This window comes from Hyperolius riggenbachi, chromosome 1, assembly GCF_040937935.1.
Source record: "Hyperolius riggenbachi isolate aHypRig1 chromosome 1, aHypRig1.pri, whole genome shotgun sequence".
In the NCBI taxonomy this organism is placed as follows: Eukaryota; Metazoa; Chordata; class Amphibia; order Anura; family Hyperoliidae; genus Hyperolius; species Hyperolius riggenbachi.
Window position 1 is genome coordinate 248,625,611 of NC_090646.1, and position 25,095 is coordinate 248,650,705.

Genomic DNA, 25,095 nt, shown 5'->3' on the forward strand with positions numbered 1-25,095 from the left:
TGAAATCAAAGCGGGAAATTTGGGCGTTTGCTTTAGTAAGAAACTTAGATGGTCATTTTGGTGTGACATAGCGTGACATTTGGGCACTCAATAAATAGCAAATTTCACACTATGGGCGCCCAATAAATAACAAGTTTCATGCTATAGCCGATATTTAAAATGGCACCTATTACCCTTTTTTCTCCTACTTACCAATGTTAAAAGTTCCATTACCGATTACATCTGTCACTTCCTAAATGTAATACAACTGTGCTGCCAGATGTCCCTTTTCTGACTGCATTACTAGTGCACCATCAATTCTTGAAAGTAATATCACTGTGCCACCACTCCTGGCAAATCTATAACCGAGTGTGCCGATTCTGACCCACCCTGGCACACCATAGCTGCAATTAACATTGCAGACTATGGTAGAGCTGAGGACACAATCTGTCACTGGTGCAGAAAGTGAGCGCTTAACTTTATATGGATCTACATTTAAATTAAGTTGTGAGACAATTGAAACTTATTGTAGATGTAAAAGAAATCATATGAAACTAAGTTAAAGCAGAACTGTAAATTCATAAAAAAAAAAAAAAAAAAAAAAAAAAAAAAGGTTCACTTACCTGGGGCTTCCCAAAATCCCCAGCATCCGTCCTGTCCCACGCCGGTCCTGCACAAGCCTCCATTCTCCCATGCCAACTAGTTTTGTTACTGTCATCAATGGCAACTGCACCTGCGCTCCCCGGGCTACAAGAAGCTTTCTTCACGTTCTCGCCCACTATAGCATCCTGCGCTATTAGCAAAAGATGCTATTGTGGACTGGAATGCAAAGAATGCTTCACATAGCCCGGGGCACTCAGGCGCAGTTGCCGTCGACTTGCAAGGCGACGGTAACGAAACTAGCTGGTGTGTGAAAATGGAGACTCGTGCAGGACTGGCATGGGACAGGATGGTTGATGGGGGCTTGGGGAAGCCCCAGACAAGTGAAACTGTTTTTTGGGGGGGATTTACAGTTCTGCTTTAATCTCCTTAGGGGAGAATCGGTAATCCCGAGTCAGGCTCGAGATGGAAATCCGCCGCTCAAAACGGTAATCTTGTGCCTGAGTGAGTTATATGCAGGGGCTGCTGCAGATCTCTCTGTGGTATGTTTTGTTTTCTTGTTTTTAGGGTCTAAAAGCTTGTGAAAAAAATTACACGGCTTTTAGCCACTAAATCTGGAAATAATCATAACTCCAGGGAGGTTAAATCAATGATTAATGCTATTAATTAACTAAACTATACATTGAGTGGTTCCTTGTCAAACAGGCATCAAATGAAGTGCTTTATTCCTTTTGACTTTCAACATTTCTCCTCAGACAGTGAGTTGAGCTTCAAAAAGGCAACTGTATAAATACTGTACTTGATCATCCTATTGGCCTCTGAAGAAGACAATGTAGCAATCAGATTTTAACTTGGTAGTATTCGATTGCATTTCACGCTGCATAAATTTACATTTATAATTTGCATAAATCTGCATCAACTTTTAATGATTGGCATCGATATTGATCAAAATTCATCAGTTATTTAACTAAAGACCACCATTATTAGCATAATGTTGCTCAGTGCGTTATTTGTATTACATTTCTCTTTGCATTACTATTCTATGCTACTCACAATCATCTGTTGCTCCTATGGACACCTGCCCACCCTAGATTAATATACAGTAGCTTGCAAAAGTATTCGGCCCCCTTGAAGTTTTCCACATTTTGTCACATTACTGCCACAAACAAAAATCAATTTTATTGGAATTCCACGTGAAAGACCAATACAAAGTGGTGTACACGTGAGAAGTGGAACAAAAATCATACATTATTCCAAACATTTTTTACAAATCAATAACTGCAAAGTGGGGTGTGTGTAATTATTCAGCCCCCTGAGTCAATACTTTGTAGAACCACCTTTTGCTGCAATTACAGCGGCCAGTCTTTTAGGGTATGTCTCTACCAGCTTTGCACATCTAGAGACTGAAATCCTTGCCCATTCTTCTTTGCAAAACAGCTCCAGCTCAGTCAGTTGAGATGGACAGCATTTGTGAACAGCAGTTTTCAGATCTTGCCACAGATTCTCGATTGTATTTAGATCTGGACTTTGACTGGGCCATTCTAACACATGGATATGTTTTGTTTTAAACCATTCCATTGTTGCCCTGGCTTTATCTTTAGGGTCGTTGTCCTGCTGGAAGGTGAACCTCTGCCCCAGTCTCAAGTCTTTTGCAGACTCCAAGAGGTTTTCTTCCAAGATTGCCCTGTATTTGGCTCCATCCATCTTCCCATCAACTTTGACCAGCTTCCCTGTCCCTGCTGAAGAGCAGCAACCCCAGAGCATGATGCTGCCACCACCATATTTGACAGTGGGGATGGTGTGTTCTGAGTGATGTGTAGTGTTATTTGTCCACCACACATAGCATTTTGCATTTTGGCCAAAAAGTTCCATTTTGGTCTCATCTGACCAGAGCACCTTCTTCCACATGTTTGCTGTGTCCCCCACATGGCATGTGGCAAACTGTTAATGGGACTTCTTATGCTTTTTTGTTAACAATAGCTTTTTTCTTGTCACTCTTTCATAACAGCCAACTTTGTGCAGTGCACGACTAATAGTTGTCCTATGGAAAGATTCCCCCACCTGAGCTGTAGATCTCTGTAGCTCGTCCAGAGTCACCATCGGCCTCTTGACTGCATTTCTGATCAGCGCTCTCCTCGTTCGGCATGTGAGTTTAGGTACACGGCATTGTCTTGGTAGGTTTACAGTTGTGCCATACTCCTTCCATTTCTGAATGATCGCTTGAACAGTGCTCCATGGGATGTTCAACGCTTTGGAAATATTTTTGTAGCTTAAGTCTGATTTAAATTTCTCAATAACTTTATCCCTGACCTGTCTGGTTTGTTCTTTGGACTTCATGGTGTTGTTGCTCCCAATATTCTCTTAGACAACCTCTGAGGCCGTCACAGAGTAGCTCTATTTGTACTGACATTAGATTACACACAGGTGCACTCTATTTAGTCATTAGCACTCATCAGGCAATGTCTATGGGCAACTGACTGCACTCAGACCAAAGGGGGCTGAATAATTACGCACACCCCTTTTTGCAGATTGATTTGTAAAACATGTTTGGAATCATGCATGATTTTCGTTCCACAGTCTGTGAAGAAAACCCTCCTGAAGAAGACCAACACTGATTGGCAGAAACGCGTAGAGGTTTTAATCTATTGACTAGAATTGTAACAAATACATCGGTCCTGGATAAGAGACGAGCCGTGGAGCGCGCAACGGCCGCCTGTATACAGAGATCCAAGAGACCTGAGTGGTGACATCACCTAAAGCAACTGTGCGGATTGCAGCTGACTGAGCGGAAGTGTGGCGAGCGGACCTCGGTGCTTGACAGTGGGAAGTGACGAAGGCCGCACCCGCACGCCAGCAATGCACGGGATAATTGTTACAAGGGAGCCAGACTCTTTGGCGGTATCACCGCTAGGAAGGACGGGGAGATTGAGAGCTGCCTCCAACGTGGAAACACGCCGGACCTTGGGGCGGTTAACAAGACTGCCAGGAAGATCTGGGGAGATTGACAATGGTGTCTAAGGTGAAAATACACTGGGAACAGAGACTCTACGGTACCGTAAGTTAGAACTTTGAGTGTATAAAGATTGCACCCTATGGACGCTGGCGGATATCACCTTATCTGCATATATCATTATCTACAGTATCTCCACTGATGTGAGAACTTTTACAATTTTTATTATTGGGATTTTTTTATCTTTTTTTTTTTACCTTTAAGTGCGCACCTAGAAAGAAGTATAGGGAGAAGGGCCCTTCCATTAGGTTGTATGTATATGGAATGAATTGGATGAAGTATGAGCTGAGTTTTATTGAGTGAAGGAATATTGAATATACTCAAATAAAAATTGTTTATTACTTTTAGCGCATGTTAGACTGAATATACCAGTTTTAAAATAATACATGCTACTGTAATTTAAAACCCACACATTTTATTTGCCCATTCGTCCCAGTTCATGTTTAACCAGTTCGGCCTATCTGGACGAGCTTTCTTGTCCAGATAGGCACTGCATCTTCCCCTGCGTGGTGCGCGTGATCGGGTGCGTGCCCGCGCGCGTACCCGCCGCCCCCCGATCAGTGAATGGGAATATAATTCCCATTCACCGATCTAACCTCCCCGCAGAAATACCGACGCTTTCTCTCCAGAGAGCGCGGTATTTCTGCCCCCAGGAAACAACTCCTCTGATCTTTAGTTCCTAGATGCGAAATCGTTCGCATCTAGGAATTTTTTCACTGTGGCCATCTTGTGGCCAAATAGTAAACTGCACCCACATACATTTTTAATTAAAGAAAACTATTATTTTACATGTGAAACAAACAGTTTCCCTCCCACACCAAAAATTACCCACATACATTTTTTATAAAAAAAAATAAATAAAAAAAAAATACAATAAAAAACAAAACAAAAACAACATAAATAGTTACCCAAGGGTCTGAACTTTTTAAATATGCATGTCAAGAGAGTATGTTATTATATTATTTAAAATTATAAGCTTATAAATAGTGATGGACGCAAATTGAAAAAATGCACCTTTATTTCTAAATGAAATATCGGCACCATAAATTGTGATAGGGACATCGTTTAAACGGTGTAATAACCGGGACAGATGGGCATATAAAATACATGAGTTTTAATTACGGTAGCGTATATTAATTTCAAACTATAATGGCCTAAAACTGAGAAATAATGAATTTTTTTCATTTCTTTCTTAATCTTCCTGTTAAAATGGATTTAGAAAAAAATAATTCTTAGCAAAATGTAGCACCCAAAGAAAGCCTAATTAGTGGCGGAAAAAACAAGATCTAGATCAATTCATTGTGATAAGTAGCAATAAAGTTATAGGCGAATGAATGGGAGGTGAACGTTGCTCTGATGCATGAGATTTTCGGACTGCGGTGCTGAACCGGTTAAAATTTCCCCCTAGTACAATGTATGGTGCCAATATTTTATTTGGAAATAAAGGTGCATTTTTTCAGTTTTGCGTCCATCCCTAATTACAAGCCCATAATTTATAAAGCAACCGTAATAACAAAAAAAAACAAGTTTGGGGTAACTACTGGGAAGTGTGGGAGGTAAGGGGTTAATTGTAAATGTTAAAAAATGTATTTTAATTAAAAAAAAGTGTGTAGATGTAATTGTAATATTTAGCCACAAGATAACGTCTGTATGTGTAATATTACTATGCAAAGAGGAAGTAATGCGTGGATGTGTAAGTATCTTTTTTGTGAATGGCGGCGCTGTCTAATAGACAGCGATGGTCATTCACATGGGGACTTAGATTAATGAAAATTAACTGTGTTCCCATTCATTGATTTCTGGGCTAACAATTGGCAGTGGTAACGATTTCAGGAGTGCACGCGGGGGGCGAGCGGGAAGGGACGTATGTCCCTGCAAAATCCCATATCTCCTTGCAGGAATGTAGCTACTATGTCCCACTCCTGCGTTACTCTTCCAGGGGTAGAAGTGGTTAAACAGTATGCATATCTATGCCCCTGATCCGCAAGTTAATTATACAAGGGTGTAGATATGCGTACCAAGGATTCTATAGTAGGTAATATGATTATGACATTTTTTCCATTTTCTTTATGCACTAATTACATACACTTCACGTACAGGGAAGCTAAATAGCACTTGCTAAAGTGCAAGCAAGTGAACTCCCCCTGACACTATACGCAGGTTATAGGTTTTTCTTTCTTTGGTGATTATTGTAAGGGCCAAGAATACCTAGGTGAGAAGTAGGAAGAGACCGGGAGCCCAATGGTGCAGTATAATTAGGTATAGGGAGGATAAAATCATATAAATATATACTCACAAAGGTGGGTTGCAGTTCCTGCAACCACCATATAGGCCTGCAAGGAATTAACCATCCCTGCTCGGTTTTCCAGGTCCTGCTGAATACTGGATGGTCTCTCTCCTGTAGTATGATATACAGTGGGTTGCAAAAGTATTCGGCCCCCTTGAAGTTTTCCACATTTTGTCATATTACTGCCACAAACATGAATCAATTTTATTGGAATTCCACATGAAAGACCAACACAAAGTGGTGTACACATGAGAAGTGGAATGAAAATCATACATGATTCCAAACATTTTTTACAAATAAATAACTGCCAAGTGGTGTGTGCACAATTATTCGGCCCCCTTTGATCTGAGTGCAGTCAGTTGCCTATAGACATTGCCTGATGAGTGCTAATGACTAAATAGAGTGCACCTGTGTGTAATCTAATGTCAGTACAAATACAGCTGCTCTGTGAGGGCCTCAGAGGTTGTCTAGGAGAATATTGGGAGCAACAACACTGTGAAGTCCAAAGAACACACAAGACAGGTCAGGGATCAAGTTATTGAGAAATTTAAAGCAGGCTTAGGCTACAAAAAGACGATTTCCAAAGCCTTGAACATCCCACAGAGCACTGTTCAAGCGATCATTCAGAAATGGAAGGAGTATGGCACAAGTGTACACCTACCAAGACAAGGCCATCCACCTAAACTCACAGGCCGAACGAGGAGAGCACTGATCAGAAATGCAGTCAAGAGGCCCATGGTGACTCTGGACGAGCTGCAGAGATCTACAGCTCAGGTGGGAGACTCTGTCAATAGGACAACTATTAGTCATACACTGTACAAAGTTGGCCTTTATGGAAGAGTGGCAAGAAGAAAGGCATTGTTAACAGAAAAGCATAAGAAGTCCCGTTTGCAGTTTGCCAAAAGCCATGTGGGGGACACAGCAACCATGTGGAAGAAGGTGCTCTGGTCAGATGAGACCAAAATGGAACTTTCTGGCCAAAATGCAAAACGCTATGTGTGGCAGAAAACTAACACTGCACATCACTCTGAACACACCATCCCCGCTGTCAAATATGGTGGTGGCAGCATCATGCTCGGAGGGGTGCATCTCTTCAGCAGGGACAGGGAAGCTGGTCAGAGTTGATGGGAAGATGGATGGAGCCAAATACAGTGCAAACTTGGAAGAAAACCTCTTGGAGACTGCAAAAGACTTGAGACTGGGGCGAAGGTTCACCTTCCAGCAGGACAATGACCCTAAACATAAAGCCAGGGCAACAATGGAATGGTTTAAAACAAAACATATCTATGTGTTAGAATGGCCCAGTCAAAGTCCAGATCTAAATCCAATCGAGAATCTGTTGCAAGATCTGAAAACTGCTGTTCACAAATGCTGTCCATCTAATCTGACTGAGGTGGAGCTGTTTTGCAAAGAAGAATGGGCAAGGATTTCAGTCTCTAGATGTGCAAAGCTGGTAGAGACATACCCTAAAAGGCTGGCAGCTGTAATTGCAGCAAAAGGTGGTTCTACAAAGTATTGACTCAGGGGGCCGAATAATTATGCACACCCCATTTTGCAGTTATTTATTTGTAAAAAATGTTTGGAATAATGTATGATTTTCAATCCACTTCTCACGTGTACACCACTTTATATTGGTCTTTCACGTGGAATTCCAATACAATTGATGCATGTTTGTGGCAGTAATGTGACAAAATGTGGAAGACTTCAAGGAGGCTGAATACTTTTGCAACCCACTGTACTTTCCTGAAAAACTACAAAGCTATTACCTCCAAAGGAGGGCTGACTGGAAGTGGGTAGGATGGAGGCACCCAATGTGTGTTCTATTTTGGTGTTTTTAAATACAAATAAAAAAAATATATAATAAAAAGAGAGCTAATTGCTTACCTCTCCAGACGATATAGACACCAGTTCAACTGGAAAAAGTTTTTATTCAAAAATCATTGTTTTTTGAATAAAACACCTTCTTTCTAGTTGAACTGGTGTCTATATCTTCTGGAGAGGTAAGCAATTACCTCTCTTTTTTTTATACATTTTTTATTTGTATTTAAAAACACCAAAATAGAACATACATTGGGTGCCTCCATCCTACCCACTACCTATCCACAGGTTGAGTGCTGAATGGTGCTGAAGTGTGATGTTCGGGTGAATTTGGAACAATGTTTTGAATTTGAACACCAACACTACTCAGAGGTTCCATTATGTGCCAGTTCATACTACGTCTACTGCCCTGCATTTTAAAATAGTGGACTGAAGCTGACAAATGAACATGCAGGAATTAACCACACTTTCCTATGGGCCCTGTTGTAAGCCACTGTGGAAAATTCTGACTTATATCTGGACAGTGGATTTCATTTCCATTTGTAAGGTAAATGGCACTCATCCGCTCCAAAAAGGCAGTGGATCCTGGAGTGGTACAGCACATTTGTACAATATTGATATGGTACTGCTCAGACATAGCCTAAACCCAAACTTAATAGGAATTTTAAGTAAAAAATAATCTTTAACCCAGAAATAAATCAACGAATAAATGTATATTCAAGTTATGTCAGGAAAATGGCTTCAATAATCATCCGCTAAACTTATAATTTTCCTCAAATTAAAGCTGCTGGAATTCAGGACAAAAACTTGTTTTGAAGTGCAGCTTTCAGTACATCTGTAATTATGCAGCTTTTCATCATGTGCTTAGTTTTCGATACCCCATGGTTGTGACAGGTTGGATTAACTTTGCCATTTTTATCTTTGCATGTCCAGTGTTAAGTTCTGTATGATTTTCAAATAATAATTTATAATAAACTAAACTTAAATCACCTTTAACTAAACACAGTTCAAAATTTTATAAGTGTTGCTTCATTTGATATTCTGCATGCTTTGAAATCAATATACAGCAATGTCCCTGTTCTCCGGAACTCAAGCAACTGGAGATCTCAACAAACCGGCATGCCTGCGGGATAACAGGGACTTTTTTTTCTGGGGTTGGTGGGTTTGGAGGCATTAAAATACTTTTTGAGCCTCAGGCGATGTCTTGTAAACTTCCTGCAGCTCCTAGCAGGCTTATAGAGGCTTTCTGGCATCCGTGCACGGACGTCAGCTTGTCACCTGACTCTATGCGGGTCAGGTGACATGCTGGCTTTCGTGCATGGAGGATGCCATAACTGGAGGCTCGGTGAGTATTTAGGGTCCCCTACGGTGCCAGATACTGGTGACTCTGCTGTGAGTTGAGCATGCATAATGTACAGCAGAAGAGTTGATGAGCAATGTTTATTTTGCCACATTAAAGGATACCCGAAGTGACATGTGACATGATGAGATAGACATGGGTATGCACAGTGCATAGCACACACATACTTATGTTGTGTTCCTTCTTTTCTTTCTCTGCCTGAAAGAGTTAAATATCAGGTACGTAATTGGCTGACTCAGTCCTGACTCAGACAGGAAGTGACTACAGTGTGACCCTCACTGATAAGAAATTCCAACTATAAAACACTTTCCTAGCTGAAAATGGCTTCTGAGAACAAGAAAGAGGTAAAAAGGGGAATTTCTCATCAGTGAGGGTCACACTGTAGTCACTTCCTGCTTGAGTCAGGACTGATTAAGCCACTTACATACCTGATATTTAACTCTTTCAGGCAGAGAAAAAAAAAGACAAAGCATAGTTATTTGTTTGCTAGGCACTGTACACACCTATGTCTATCTCATTATGTCACATGTCACTTCGGGTATCCTTTAAAAAATCACTTAGGTTTTATGGAATACAAAAGTGACATTTTCAAAAGTCTGATCAGTATTTCAAGAAAAAACAGCTGAAGTAGGATTGAGGGTTCCAAAACCTTCAAATTCGTATATTTAGATTTGGAGGAATGGGTGTTTTGGCTATGTAATTGCTTGTCATCTAATAACTACATGATTCTGTTTGCACACTCAATATATATCTCCTGCTTTCCTTAAAGAGGAACTCCAGGGAAAATAATGTAATAAAAAAGTGCTTCATTTTTACAATAATTATGTATAAATGATTTAGTCAGTGTTTGCACATTGTAAAATCTATCCTCTCCCTGATTTACATTCTGACATGGTGACACTTTTACTGCTGGTAGGTGATGTCAGTGGAAGTAGCTTCTGTTTGCTTTATTGGCAGTTGGACCCAGCTGTACACAGCTGTTATTTCCCACAATGCAATGAGGTTCACAGACAGGAAACTGTCAGGACCATGGTCCTGACATCCCACTGTGGGATGGGTTTCACCACAATATCAGCCATACAGAGCCCCCTGATGATCTGGTTGTCAAAAAGGAAAAGATTTCTCATGGGAAAGGGGGTATAAGCTACTGATTGGGATGAAGTTCTTCAATTCTTGCTCATGGTTTCTCTTTAAAGTGGGATTTAACTCTGACAAAACAGTTTTTCTCATTTTTATTACCAATACAGTTATATTTGCTTTTGTGCATAAAGGGACATTGTAGGTTGGTCAGGGGAAAATGAGTTACCGGGGCTTCTAATGGTCCCCCACAGACAACCTGTGCCCACGCAGCCACTCCCCAATGCTCCAGCCCCGCCTCTAGTTCACTTCTGGAATTTCAGACTTTAAAGTCTGAAAACCACTGCGTCTGCATTGCCGTGTCCTCACTCTCGCTGATGGCACCAGGAGCGTACTGTGCAGGCCCAGTAAGGTCTGTGCCTGCGCCATGCGCTCCTGGTGACATCAGGGGAAGCGAGGACACGGCAATGCAGGCGCAGTGTTTTTTAGACTTTAAAGTCTGAAATTCCAGAAGTGAACCGGAGGCGAGGCCGGAGCATCGGCGAGTGGCTGCATCAGCACAGGATGCCTTCGGGGAACCGTTAGAAGCCCCGGGTAACTTCAACTCATTTTCCCCTGACCCCCCTACAGTATCCCTTTAAGTATTATTGTCTAATTACAAGTTACAAATTCCAAAAGTATAGCTTATCTGTTCTAAAAACAGCCATTGCAATTTATTGCATAGCTGCTGTATTTATATATTATAATGCATCCACTTAGATTTTGTCTTCTGTGTACTATTTTCTATTTGTGTTCAGATGAAGCATTGCTAGCAATGTTTACTAATAGTGACTGATAAGGAAACATAGGCAAGATAATGTATTCACTGCCTCAACTTTGGCATTGAAGATAAGCTTTCCACTGCAGAAGACAGTGACAAAGAAAAAGACAAAAAGACAAACACTTATATAGCGCTTTTCTCCTGGCGGACTCAAAGCACCAGAGCAGCAGCCACTAGGGCGCGCTCTATAGGCAGTAGCAGTGTTAGGGAGACTTGCCAAAGGTCTCCTACTGAATAGGTGCTAGCTTACTGAACAGGCAGAGCCGAGATTCGAACCCTGGTCTCCCGTGTCAGAGGCAGAGCCCTTAACCATTACACTATCCAGTGCTCTGTTTAACTGTTTGGTAGCAGAACAGCATACATTTTTTTACTGGTAGAAGGTTTCATGCTGTAAAGAATGTTTTAGAGCAAAGAAGAAATGCAGAGTTTCATACCATTTTAACTAAACAGTCTGGCTTATGCCTAACATTAAAGTTTGTATCAAAGTTGACACAATGTAAATAAGGGGAAGGCCATCTAACATACAGCATTGGCATTCTCTCTGTAATGGTCTCTTGTGAAAACAACTTTATAGAGAGCTATGGGGGACACTCTGCAGCAAGAATTTCCGGTTAGTGGGGCCAATGCAAGATAGATTTCCATAGCAGGAAGTACAATGGAAAATTCAGAATGCTGGACAAGAGCTCTATAACCTGGTATATCAAAATAAGCGCTGTAGATCTGTAAACAATAAAGCATTATATTTAGCAGCCATTGGGCAAAATATATTTGTTTAAGTTCCCTCTCTAACCCAAAGCTTCCATGTTAACACCTAGCTGTAACTTCTCATCCTAATGAATACCCCCTTTATTCCAAACCTTTGCCTTTATCCCTTTGTACACCCCCCCCCCCCCCCCAATACAAGATAAACCTTCTTTTAAAGTTAAGACCATTTACCTTTTAAACCACACTGTAGTTTAGGTTAAACAGAACAAAGGATCAACATTTTGCATGTAGGGAACTAATGTGTTAGAATGGGTAAGGGCTCATTCACACTATGTGCTGCGTTGTCAGCTTTAAAGCAACGCACATAGTGTACGATCCACATGGTAACATGAAAGTCCATAGACTTTCATGTTACCATTCACACAACAGGTGTGTGTTCCCATGCGTTACGATGTAATGCTTCTGGGGACATAAAATCGCACGACGCACACGTTTCCCGCCGGGTACGGCTTCCGGCGTCTGCGCTCTAGCGCTCCCCGACGTGCATTCCGTGCGTTGACCGTGCAATGGCAGCGCGAGCATGAAATCGTGTTTGTGCTTGCGTTGTGTAGTGTGAATGAGCCCTAAGCTAATTTTTTATGAACATAGAATATTGAATCCCTTTAGAAATTCAGAGAGGAAACATCAACTCAATATGACTGTATTCTAGTGCCGTCATACTTTTCAGCACTGCTGATTGTAAGCTGGAGATCTAAGAGAACCATGCTAAACAAGTCTGGGAGATGTAATTATATAGTGTATGAACTAGCTTTGCTTTATGAACTAGCTTTGGTGTTATATGATGGCTTTATTTCCTCTTGAGATACTAACTAGAACTAACTGCCATATCACCTATCTAGCGGAATAGATAATTATTATTTAAAAAAATTCTTAGAACAGAAGATAAAACTTTTAACTGTAAAACTTTACTGAAGATCTGTAAGTTAGCAAATTTGTCATCTAAACTAATCTTAGGAACCTTCTGACAGGCTGCACTATTAGTAAGACTAATGCACATTTAAAATTAGGCACCTCAGCCAGCATCATTTTTTCCTCTCATTGGAAAATAATGAAGATGAAAGATAGAGTAAAAGGTACCTTCTTGACAGTTTCCAGCATAGATCGACCTCCTTGCCAAGGCTTTGAGTTTTTCTTTATGCAGGTGAGACTGGCCATGCTATGCCACTTTCGATCTTCCAGCTTTTTGTGAAAGGCATTAGCTAGTAGGAGCACCATGTCATAGATATACAGGTTGGTGATCTGTAAAGGATTAGATATCGATCATTAGCCTCTATTTTGAAGAAGGTTGACAGGCTTAAGTAAAAATCATAACATTGTTGCTATAGCTGCTTATGAACTCATTGTGCTGCAAGTGCAGTTCTTGCCTGATTGAGTGAGCAATCTTTTTTCTTTCTAAATTAGGCCCATCAAGTTTTATCATTTTTGATGGATGGTTCCTCTATGTGTCTTGCTAGCTGCCTCATTTTCTATTGACCTTTTTAACTGTTATAAAAGAACAGGTGTTTTACAAAGCATCAAAACAAATATTTCCGTGAATCCAATACAGGTTCCATTCTAGATCAGTGCATTGTACAGTAGAACTTCAATCTGTGTTTTCTAATAATGTCATTCTACGGCTTGGCAAAATTAACTGCTTAATATATATCTTTTATGAATGGGCATCAAACTGATAGTGTAGTTTTACCATTCTAGAACTAGATTCCAGTATGCCATATGCTAATTCTGAAGATCTAAGGCTTTAAAATTAGCTGTAGATACTGCATAGAACATAGGTAAGTAACTGACACTAGTAACTGTCACTACAGCATGGTTTGGTGGTAGTTGTGCTACTAGCTGACACCTAATATTTATTAAATTTATTTCAGAGTGATTTTAACTACTTAAGGACCGCGCTAATTGAAATCTATGCCCTGTTTTGATGGCTACCTGGCTGCCAGGGCGTAGATTTCAATACACTGACACCATGCGTTCTTGCCACTTTCGTTGCTCCCTATGAACTCGTCGCTGTCTCCCCACTGCAGCTCACTCACTCTGCTGTCTCTATAATGGAAGAGCCATGTGAGCGGGTCAGGAGAGCATTTCATTGGCTCCTGACCCTGTCTATCAACATAAGCAGCTCCCATTGGCTTACATTGACAGGCATGGTCAGGAGCCAATGAAAGAGGCTCCTGACTAGAGATGGCCCGTACCTCCAATTTTCGGTTCGCAAACCGGGTTCGCGAACTTCCGCCAAAAGTTCGGTTTGCGTGAACTTCCGCGAACTGCAATAGACTTGAATGGGGAGGCGAACTTTGAAAAATAGAAACACTTATGCAGGCCACAAAAGTGATGGAAAAGATGTTTCAAGGGGTCTAACACCTGGAGGGGGCATAGCGGAGTGGGATAGATGCCAAAAGTCCCGGGGAAAAATCTGGATTTGACGCAAAGCCACATTTTAAGGGCAGAAATCACATTGAATGCTAAATTGCAGGCCTAAAGTGCTTTAAAACATCTTACATGTGTATACATCAGTCAGGGAGTGTAATTAGAGTACTGCTTCACACTGACACACCAAACTCACTGTGTAATGCACCGCAAACAGCTGTTTGTGTTGTGATGGCCGTGCTGGACTGGTGCGCAACATGGCGAGATTGCTCTTCCTCACACATGGCAGTTTTCAAGCCCATATGGTCGCCGAGCCGAGGTAGCTGAATGACAGAACAGTGACTGTCCAGTTGATCAAATTTGGTCTGTCCACAATGAAGCAACAACCTTATTATCATGGGTGTGATGGGTGTGCCCCCCCCCCCCCACCCTGACACACTCATATAGCCATCGGTCATTGCTTCATTGTGATACGCAAGCCCCTTCACCGCGGCAAGGTAATGATCACGAAGGGGAATTGGCACATGTACATGCCTTTTGTTTTGTTGTTGCAGCTGCAGTGCAGCCAGAAAAATTAGGCAGGCATGTACACGCACCAGAAAAATTATTATAGCAACCGCTACCAGCAGCGGCCTTAAAAATTCAGGAATCTGCCTGGAGTCCTGGACCCTGTTGGTGGTGGTGGAGAAGGCAGTCAACCGGCCTGCAGGCAGAGATGCTGTGTGGGGACTGAATTAGTCTTGCGGCAGGCAGTCCCACGGTGTGCAGGCAGAGATGCTGTGTGTGGGGACTGGCTTAGTCTTTGGGCAGGCCTGAGCGTGCTTTGCAGTCCAGGTATCCGTGGCCAGATGGACCCTTGACCTAACGCTGTGTGCCAGAGATTTCACCACTTGCCTTTTAACATCACGGTACAGTTTAGGTATCGCCTTTTTTGAGAAAGAATTGCGGCCTGTTATCTTCCACTGCGGTGTGTGGCTTTGCTTTTGTGTGCTGCTTTTCTTCAGGTGGTCATCCCATTGCAGTTTGTGCTTCGTAATCATGTGCCTTAGTAAGGTAGTTGTCCCTACGCGGGTCTTGGTCTTTCCATAGCTTAATTTTCGGTGGCAGAGAGTACAGATGGCATTGCTCTCATTTGAGGCAGGCACACAAAAAAATGTCCAAACCGCTGAGCCCTGGGGCGATGGCACTTTGGTGGTGATGGCCGACTGAGTGTTAAGTGGGGTGCCAGAGTCAGAGCAGGAGAAGGAAGATATGTCATGCTTCTGTGTGGAAGCTGAATAAAGATGAGATGTTCTGTGTTAAATAGTCAACTACGACAATATTGGGGGTTGATGGCACGTGCCTTCTTTTGAACACTGTACTTTGCTTGAGGGCCACACGAAATCACAACAGCGTGACCTCGAACAGACCTGCCAGATGGCCTGCCTCTGCCTTTTGTTTTGTCCATATTGGGGGGGATGAAGTGAAAGGTATGCACTGACTTGACAAATACAATGTGCAGTCACACAGGTGCAGTTAACAGGTATGCACGGAGTGGTATATCACACTGCGTGCACTGACGTAGGTAGGTGGGTGCACTGAACACAACTGAACACAACAGGTGGGTATATGCAGTAATGGGTATTACAATGTGCACCTGTCACACACAGACAGGTAGCGGACAGACACAGTGACACTGCGTGCGCTCAGCTCACGTAGGTAGGTGGGTGCACTGTGAACAACAGGTAGGTAGGTATATGCAGTAAGTAATGGGTATTACAATGTGCACCTGTCACACGGAGACAGGTAGCGGACAGACACAATGACACTGCGTGTGCTCACGTACGTGGGTGGGTGCACAGTGAACAACAGGTAGGTATATGCAGTGATGGGTAATGTGCACCTGTCACACACACAGGTAGTCACTGAATGTGCTGGGCCTGGCAGTGGCACACACAGTATGAATTATCAAGGCTGTCTATGCAACACAAGTGTCAGTGGGACACACAGAAAAAAAATAGATCACAAGAACAAGATTAGCTCTCAAAAGAGCTGTTGTGGGGTGCTATTTTAGCAATACGAATCAGCAAGAAGCAAGCTAAGTAGCCTACAAGAGCCTAACTAATCTTTCCCTATGAGAGAGTCTGCAGCAGCTACCCCTTCTCTATTTACTGCAGGCAGACGAGTGAGTAAAATGGCCGGCGATGCCTGCCTTTTATAAGGGGGGGGGGGTGGAGGGCTCCAGGGGGGAGTGTAGCCTGATTGGCTACAATGTGCCTGCTAACTGTGATGTAGAGAGTCAAAGTTCACCCTAATGGTGCACTATGGGGTGAACCGAACTTCCGGTAAAGTTCGCGGTTCTCCGCAATCATGAACCCCTGGAAGTTCGCCTGGAACTGTTCGCCGGCGTATCGTTCGGGCCATCTCTACTCCTGACCGGCTCACAGGAACTCTGCCGTGATAGAGACGGCAGAGTGGGTGGCTGAGCTACCCAGCATGTGGCGTGGATGGTGATTGCAGTGGGTATATACGGCGATTCGTCAGGCTAGAAGATGGGCTACACCAAAATCTATCGGTAATCTCAGATTACTACTACTTTCCGTAAGTGACAGCAACATAGGAGAAAAGTAATTTATGTCTCATTTAAGGCCTCATTCACACTTTGTGCACTTCTATCCGCTTTATTTCAGCACACAATATTAGCAGATACATTTTGCTGAAAAAAAGCGCACAAAAGCGGACAGAAGCGCATTGGTGTGAATGAGCCCTAACTCCAGAATAAAAACGTACTTAACATGTATTTTAAATTTCAAGATTTTCGTGACAGAGGTCCTTCATGGGGGCAGAGACCCGCTGGTACGTAAGTGGTTAAAGTGTGACACAACTTCCACACACAAAAAAAAATTCCATATCATGTTTTATATGTTGCAAATATAATATATATATATATATATATATATATATATATATATATATATATATATATATATATATATATATATATTCACTAACACATAAAATGTGAGACTGCTCCCCTTCACTGCAATGTAAAGGTTGAGCATGATGCAAAAAAATTTACTTTCTGCTTTGTGCAGACCTCTGACTCCAGGGGTAATATGCAATTCCCCTTTTCTCCTAAGTTTTCCCCTAGGTTATATTTTCACACCTTATCAATCAAATGCCTTTCAAGCCACCAGCAAGAAAAACAAATATTCAGAATCATTTTCACAGTACCTTTTCACCTACTCTTAAGTACTTTTTTAATTACAAAATGGTAAAACATTATTTTAAACAGAACATGAACAAAGTTCAGTTTTTTTATGAGAACAAAAAAGTGAATTACAAAATATCAATTGCATAAGGGCCTATGTGGCAATGGCGGGGTTAGCTTGTGAACAGTCATAAGGCAAGACTGTTCACAAGCCAACCTGTCAACAAGAACTCTGTTCAGAGCACACAGAATAAAGAATGTGGGAACATCTAGTGATAACAAATGCACATAAAAATACACATTTGACACTACATAAATTAACTAAAAATACATCAACCCCTTCTTCCCCCACCCCATAGTTACCATAATAAAGCACCTCTAAAAATATATTACTGTTATTTTAGCAAATAACCGCTTGTAAATTTTGATTGGATGCAGTGACAAAAGAAAAAAACACACTTTTCATTTCCAAATAATATATTTTTGCCATACATTGTACTAGGAAAAAACAACTGAGGAATTCTTTCTAGTTGTGTGTATCATTACTAGAGTTGCTGTTTGATGTGAGTTTCTGAGTGCAGAGGGTTAATTGCTGTTTGTATGTGATTGACAACTCCCCTTACCACTTCCTTTCCCATTTAATTTCCGGGCCCTCCACAGGATTAGCACAGCTTACCTTTCTTGTGTACACATTGTACTAGGAACATAGTTTAATGTTGTGATAGCTAATCAAATGTGTGAATTTATCTATAGTAGAATTGCCTATGTTAAAGCTATAGGAGATAGAATTCGAGAAATGTATTATATTTTTCCCGGTTTTTCCCTTTAGGCTAGTTACACACCGGGACGTTGCGTTATAGTGGACGCTATGGTCGCATAATGTCCCCTAACGCAACGCCTGCCGGTGTTGGCAGAGGACGTTGAGTGAGCTGCGTTAACCGGCTCTTTCCGCATTAGGGCAATGAGAGTGGCGCTGATTGGCTGGCGGGACCACGTCAGCGGCCACCAGTGCAGTGCATATTGAGTAGCCATGTGCGCGGCTATGTAGCGGCCTCTCCCCCCCTCCTCTCCGCCCCAACACTGAGCATGTGCAAACAGTCTAACGCGGCTTAAGCCGCTGGAACGCTATAGTATCTGAAGAACGTGCAGCCTTACATGTAACACAACGTGGGCAGTGTGAACAGCCCCATTGACTTTGTATTGCTGTGAGTTGGGGAGCGTTACAGGCTGCACTAACGTGCGTCTGTAACATCCCTGTGTGGAAGCAGCCTTAAAATGCATAGAAACAACAGCATAAATGCATACTTTGTATGGCCTCAACCACTGTCCTGAAGAAATAAAAAAGAAAATGTGTCTAAAGAAAATGTGACATATGGAAGAATTGGAAATAATGGAACCGCTATGTATATATATATATATTTTTTTAAATAACTTTATTAGGAGGTAGCAGTGGTACAGAACAATATAGTCAAAACAAGAAGACATGCGTATTCTTTTTAAAGAATACAATGTTTTGCAGATGGCAGTACAGAACTTTTAAAGGAAACCGGAAGTGTATTGGAAGCTGACATATTTATTCCCATTTATGGAAATATGTCTATGGAAGCTGACATATTTATTCCCATTTAAACAATGCAAATTGCCTGGCTGTCCTGCTGATTCTCTGCCTCTAATACTATTAGCCATAGACACTGAACAAGCATGCAGATCAGATATTTCTGACTGAAGTCTGACTAGATTAGCCACATGTTTTTTTCAGTTGTCTGACACTACAGAAGGCAGAAAGATCAGCAGGACTGCCAGGCAACTGGTAGTGTTTAAAATGCAATAAATATGGCTGCCTCCATGTAGAGCTCTGACTCTACATAACTTAACTAGGCACCTTGAACTGTGATGTTAGTTATGTGGCACTTAAGTTTATATTAGTGTACACACACCTTCAACTTATAGCTCTGATCCATATGACAGCATTTTTTCAAGTTCCCCAGGCATTAACTCCAGCCACTGCTACCATTGGGTCACTTTCAATTTAATTTCCTAACTCTAAAATAAGACAGCAACAATATGATTGACAGGCACTTTTCAATCTTTTAGTTTTTAGAAATCAGTCCAATTAAAATTTGTGCTGAACTTGAATCTGAATGATATTCATCTGACTTTTTGCTTTAACTATGTAAATGAAGGCACCTTGTCACCTTTTACTATTTAAATGACATTTATAGGAATATGACTTTTTTGCAAAGATTTTGTCTGTCTGATTTATACCTTTTACTGCTCAAGACAGGAATGAGCTAGCCTATTTATTGTGCTATAAGAAGAAGTGGGTTCATTAAACCTTTCATTGTTTAAAAGATAGACTATTAATTATGAACTGTTCTGCTCTACATCTCTCTTTATTTGCTATACATCTGGGAATAATTGACCCTTTCGTTTTGTCATGCAAGCCTTCTCAAACATGGAAGCCTTGGTAAAATAAGTGAAAATTCTGCTGACTACCACTCTAGCGTTGAGTGATCCTCCACATTAACAGTCTATTTTGCTTATTTACTTTTATAATTAAAAAGCAGATGCCTGTGGGTAAACACTAATAGAGAAATACAAATAAATGTGTCCAGAAATCTACTTCTTACTAAAAAATACAACTTGAGCAAGAAACCACATATGAAAAAAAGAATCTTCATTCTGAAGGTATGTCTAGATCGTAAAAATCCCTTAAAGCCGACCTCCAGGCACAGCTCTCAAAATACCATCTAATAGCTTAAGATTCTAATAAGTATTAACTCTTTTGTAGGATTCCACAACTTAAAATCATACAAAAAATGTGTTCACATGACCTTCTAAGATTAGAGAGGCAGTTTGAGATCATGTGGGTGGGGTTTCTGCTGCAAGAGGGCAGTACAGACTAAATTTGTCTCAGAATATTGCATTCTACTGCAATGACAGTCTGTGGTGCAGTAATATATTATTATTATTATTTTTTATTTATATAGTGCCAACATCTTCTGTAGCGCTGTACATGGTACAAACAAATAATGGGGAACAAATATACATAAGAAATACAAGACACTGTACAGTCATGACATTGAATAGAATAAATACAAATACATACATAGTTGATGTGTAGTTGGTACATATGTTAAAATTACAGCAGTATGAGAAAAACTAGGAGGAGGTCCCTGCCCTTGCGAGCTTACAGTCTAGAGGGTAGTGGGGAGGAAACAAAAGGGAAGGAAACACAAGGATTAGTGGGTGAGCCAGTGTGCCTTCAGTGCTGCCTATAGCAAATTATAGGCTTGTCTGAACAGGTGTGTTTTCAGAGTACGTTTGAAGGTTTCCAGACTCGTGGCATGACAAACTGGCTGAGGGAGAGAGTTCCAAAGGAAAGGGATAGCCCGTGAGAAGTCTTGGATGCGAGAATGAGAGGAGGTGACTAGGCTGGAGAACAAAAGAGTCTCCTGTGAGGAACGGTGGGTCCGGGCGGGGAGGTATCTGTTGATTAAAGAGGAAATGTACGGAGGCGATAGCTTGTGTAGAGCTCCTTCAAAACCCCGCCCCAGGACTTGACGTCAATCGGCGTTAGGCATACTCACCTTCAAGCTCACGTGCAACCCGAATATCAAGCTGTACCAAAAATTATGCATATGGCTTATTTGCTAATTTACCAAGCATTACAAAATGAAGTAGTCATAATACAATAACAAAAAAAAAACCTTCATACATTATTAATACAAAAAGGCATGTAGGGAAGAGTTTATATCCATTTCACCCAGAGTTCATGTGTTAACCTGTTATGATCCGCTCAGCTGGCTGCACAGGCAGACAGCTGTTTGTCCATTCCTCTAGTCTGTGGGCTGCAGGTCTCTGGAACAGAGACCTGTCTTTCCATTGCAAGTTTCTAGTCTGTTCTCTTGCTGGGGAATTTGCATACATTCGTTATGCAAATCCCCTACCTGCCTTCTTTGATGACTGGCACTATAAGAGCTTTATGTTTCCCAGAAGGCTTTGCTGGTCATTTCCCTTCCATGGTCTGTTCCTGATGGACACTGCTGGAGTGTCAGCCATTGCTATCTAGTATAGTTAATTCCTGGGGGTTGCTTTAGGCTCCCCTTCTAGCCCAGTCAGGTTGTATTATCTGTATTGCCTGTTCTGTCTTGTCTTGCCTGTTGCCATTGTCCAGTCCCAAAGGTGGTCGACAGGAAATGGTTCTGATCTCTGTTCTTGGAGTATAGCTGGTGCAGCGGTTGCTACCAGCTATCTCTTTTGTTCTGTCTCCTGGGATCGCGCTAGCTACTTTTCGCTAGCGCTGGGGATCCTTCTGTTCTGTCTTCTGGGATCGCGCTAGCTACTTTTCGCTAGCGCTGGGGATCCTTCTGTTCTGCTACTCTGTACCTGGATCGCGCTAGCCACTTTTCGCTAGTGCTGTGGATCCTATCTCTTGCTTGTCCCTGTTTTCGTGTGTTTGTCTTGTCTGCTACGCTTGCTGGAGGCTCGGTGAGGTAACCGTTAAGCAAGCGCTCGCGTCCTCTGTTTCATGTTTGTCTGTCGATGGTTAGTTAGGCGTGCTTGTCTCTATTGTGCTTATCACGTGGAGACCGCGCATAACCGCGTGCACTGTTGCGAATGAGTGCAGTGTTCGCGGTTAGCTAGCGTTTGTTATTTTCCGTATCTCCTTATTGTATTATTTGCTGTGCCTTTGCTACCCTCGTATTCTATTCTGATCTGCCTTGTGTCACGTCTGGCGATCGCACCTCTCGCGATCGCGTTCCTATTTCATATCTGCTGTTGTGTGTGCGCGGTCGCGGTGTGGCGACTGGATTGGCGCACACACATACAACCTGTCCCTTTGCTCAATCTCATTCGCAATCGCCTCTCTTGCGATTGCGTTCTGCGCTTCGTACAATTCCTGTCTGGCACTTGTGGAGGTGCAGAGGATTGGTTCCTCTGCACTCCCCAGCGCCATCTGCCGACAGGAATTTCCCTCTACAGGTGCGTAGCACCTTTTGCTTGGTGCCTGCAAATATACGCTTGTGGAGGATTTCCGCCTTGTCAGCGCAAGCGTTGTGCGCTGGTCACGGAGAAAGTTCCACAATCGTTACATAACCAATCTACAGTTTCGACTTCTGATACAATTTTTTTGATTGACTGCAATGTGAGGGAGGGTACCGTCATAAGAATGCCTCTTCAATGGGCCACCAATTGGTCATATAAGCTATGGGAAAGCTCTTACATAGTTTTTTGTGACCGGAAAGGGAGTGATGTGATGGCTACCCTGTCAGAATACTATGTGGCCGTATCACCCATTTGGTTTATAGTGATCCTCCTTAATTTTCATATTTTACATGTTACAGAAAATCAGTAAGGCCTGGTTCACATTAGCGTTCGCTATCCGGATTTTCCGGATCTGATCCGGACCGCATACTGTTCAAACTGAACGTACGTTCCGCATAGCAATGTAAAGGCTATGCGGACGTTCACACGTGTCCGTTCCGTACAGTACGGAGCCGGATCAGATCCGGACTCCGGACTCTTTTCCAACATGCGCTATTTTTTGGGTCCGGCTCTCCAGCCCACGCACCCGGACCGGAGCCGGTCCTGAGCCTGACAACACCATCAGGAACACAGAAACCAATGGGGAACGGAAGGCACAGAACACACTGCCTACAAAAACCTGACGTTCTACCCCACTTCCTATGCGTATCCAAGCGTCCATCTCGGATGGGGACACATGGGCCAAGCATGTCTGGAGTGGAGCAGCAGTGACAGACGTGCTGGAGCTGTTTGGCAGAATGACGGAGGTGGAGGTGAGGCCTACAGCGGAGGAACCTGATTCTACAGGTGCACCAGGTGCACCTTCTGCTGACCCCAACATTTTCTTTTTTAAATTTCGCTATTTTTTGCCCACGGATCCGGATGGCAGCCTGATGCATGCCTGATACAAACGGACCGGATCCGGATCGGAACCGTACGGTTCTGATCAGGATCAGGTCAGGATCCGATCAGGATCCAGTCCGTTTACTTGCCAAAACGCAAGTGTGAACGGGGCCTTAATATAATGTAACATCTAGTTTCTTTCTCCTGACAACATGACAACATGACATCATTCTGTTAACTATTCATACTTTTTTTTCTCAGCCAAGTGTATATTAAGTGTAGCAAACAGCTCTTAACATCGACTGAATGCAACGCAGCAGAAGAAAAGAGAACATATGTGTTTAGATTTATTAATTATGATATCTGCCTTCTCTAGTTAATAGCGATTGCACAGATTGCCGGGTCTGCCACCGTATAATTGTAATAAAAGCAAAGCGTGGTTTAAAAAGTTAATACAAGATATTTTCAGCATTGTAGCTAGACATTACTGCAATAATAGACATATGGTGGACTTTTTCATTTCATTTGTGGCCATTACATTTAAATCATAATCATCTTTTTCACAGGACAGCTGCAATTCATACTAATGTCATTTTGAGTTGCAGGAATTTTTTTAGCATGAAATGCTAAAAAAGCAAGAAGAAAGTACCAAAATAAAAAGAATGATTAAAATGAGCCTCAGCATATGTAAAACTAAAAAGATCAAAGCAAAGTTTTAATAAGCTTGACAAGTACTTAGGTGGCCTTAAATACTAATTCTGATTGGAAAGAATTTCTTTAGTAAAAATCCTTTTTTCTTTTCTCTAACTTCTTGTGCTGGTACGATGGGTTTTAAATGCCACAATTCTTTTAATTTAAATGTTTCTATCTTTTCATTCATGTTTGTGCCATATGCTGTGTAAGATGGAATTCACTGTCACTATTCATTTTATTTGGTTTCAGGTGCTGGCTTTAAATGCCACAATTCTCTTAAGCTTGGAATTAATGGTGCATGTAACCAGGCCAGTTACCATTTGAATTCGGAATTTACGATGTCTCTTCATCACTAGAGTCTGCTTTATGTCATGTTGAGGATTCTATTGATCTTATCAATTTAGATAGGATGCCTGGGAAAGCCTCCTCAGTAACAGTTAAGGCATCTAATTACATTTATGTTTGCTAAAGAATGTTTCTGCTCTGTATGTCAGTGTATATAAGCTGTGTTTTTCAGTTCTGGTCAGGAACCAGTCCAACGAAGGCTTTTTATAAGTCGAAAGCTCACTGTTTATCCATCTCTAAGTTAGCCAATAAATGGTATCATCCTGATTCAAAACTTCTTTCTTTTACAATGAAATGTACATCATGTACACCTCTCAAAAATGTTTAAAATTAGACTCTGTCTATTCCAAAACAAGAGCCACAGTGATGTAGCTGTATATCATCATCATACAGTATATTGGGGTTATGGATATTATGCAACACATAGGCAGATTTGCTACAGGATATATTCCAAAGTCTGCTTTATAGATAACTATCAACTGGTATATATTTCTGAACTGGAACAAAAGTTTATTAATCAACGGTGTCCTATTAAAAACAATTCAAGCATATAATATGGAAGTGAATGTATTTTGACCTTTGTATGAAATGCCTAAAGCAAACTCGCAGCTAACACATTCCTTTTTTTACAGACAACGCTGAAGGTATCTAGGAGCTCTGATCTAACATGCACAATCAATCAGTTGGTATCAGCTTAGCCCATTGTGCACTATGGAGTAAAAGCTGCCCATCGTGGGGGGGGGGGGGGGGCAAGAAGAAGGGACCCAGATCCCCCCCCCCCTTCCAACAGGTCCCCTTTCCTGTGCTCCTCTGGTTTTGTCCTTTCATCCACACCTACAGATAACTGAAGGGGCAGAGACAGGACTTGCCTCTTCCCACATCGGGTCTTTACAGCACTCCCGCTGCAGTCAGCAGG

General features: G+C 41.9%; 1 protein-coding gene across 2 annotated transcripts in view; it reads right to left on the minus strand.

Moving 5' to 3' along the window:
• GRID2 (glutamate ionotropic receptor delta type subunit 2) overlaps positions 1-25,095 on the minus strand; it is a 724,654-nt gene that overhangs the window by 484,450 nt on the left and 215,109 nt on the right. For both annotated transcript variants that reach the window (XM_068270973.1, XM_068270982.1), the window contains exon 5: positions 12,794-12,955. In XM_068270973.1, coding sequence (XP_068127074.1) covers positions 12,794-12,955 — 162 coding nt within the window. The remainder of the gene's footprint in view (positions 1-12,793; positions 12,956-25,095) is intronic.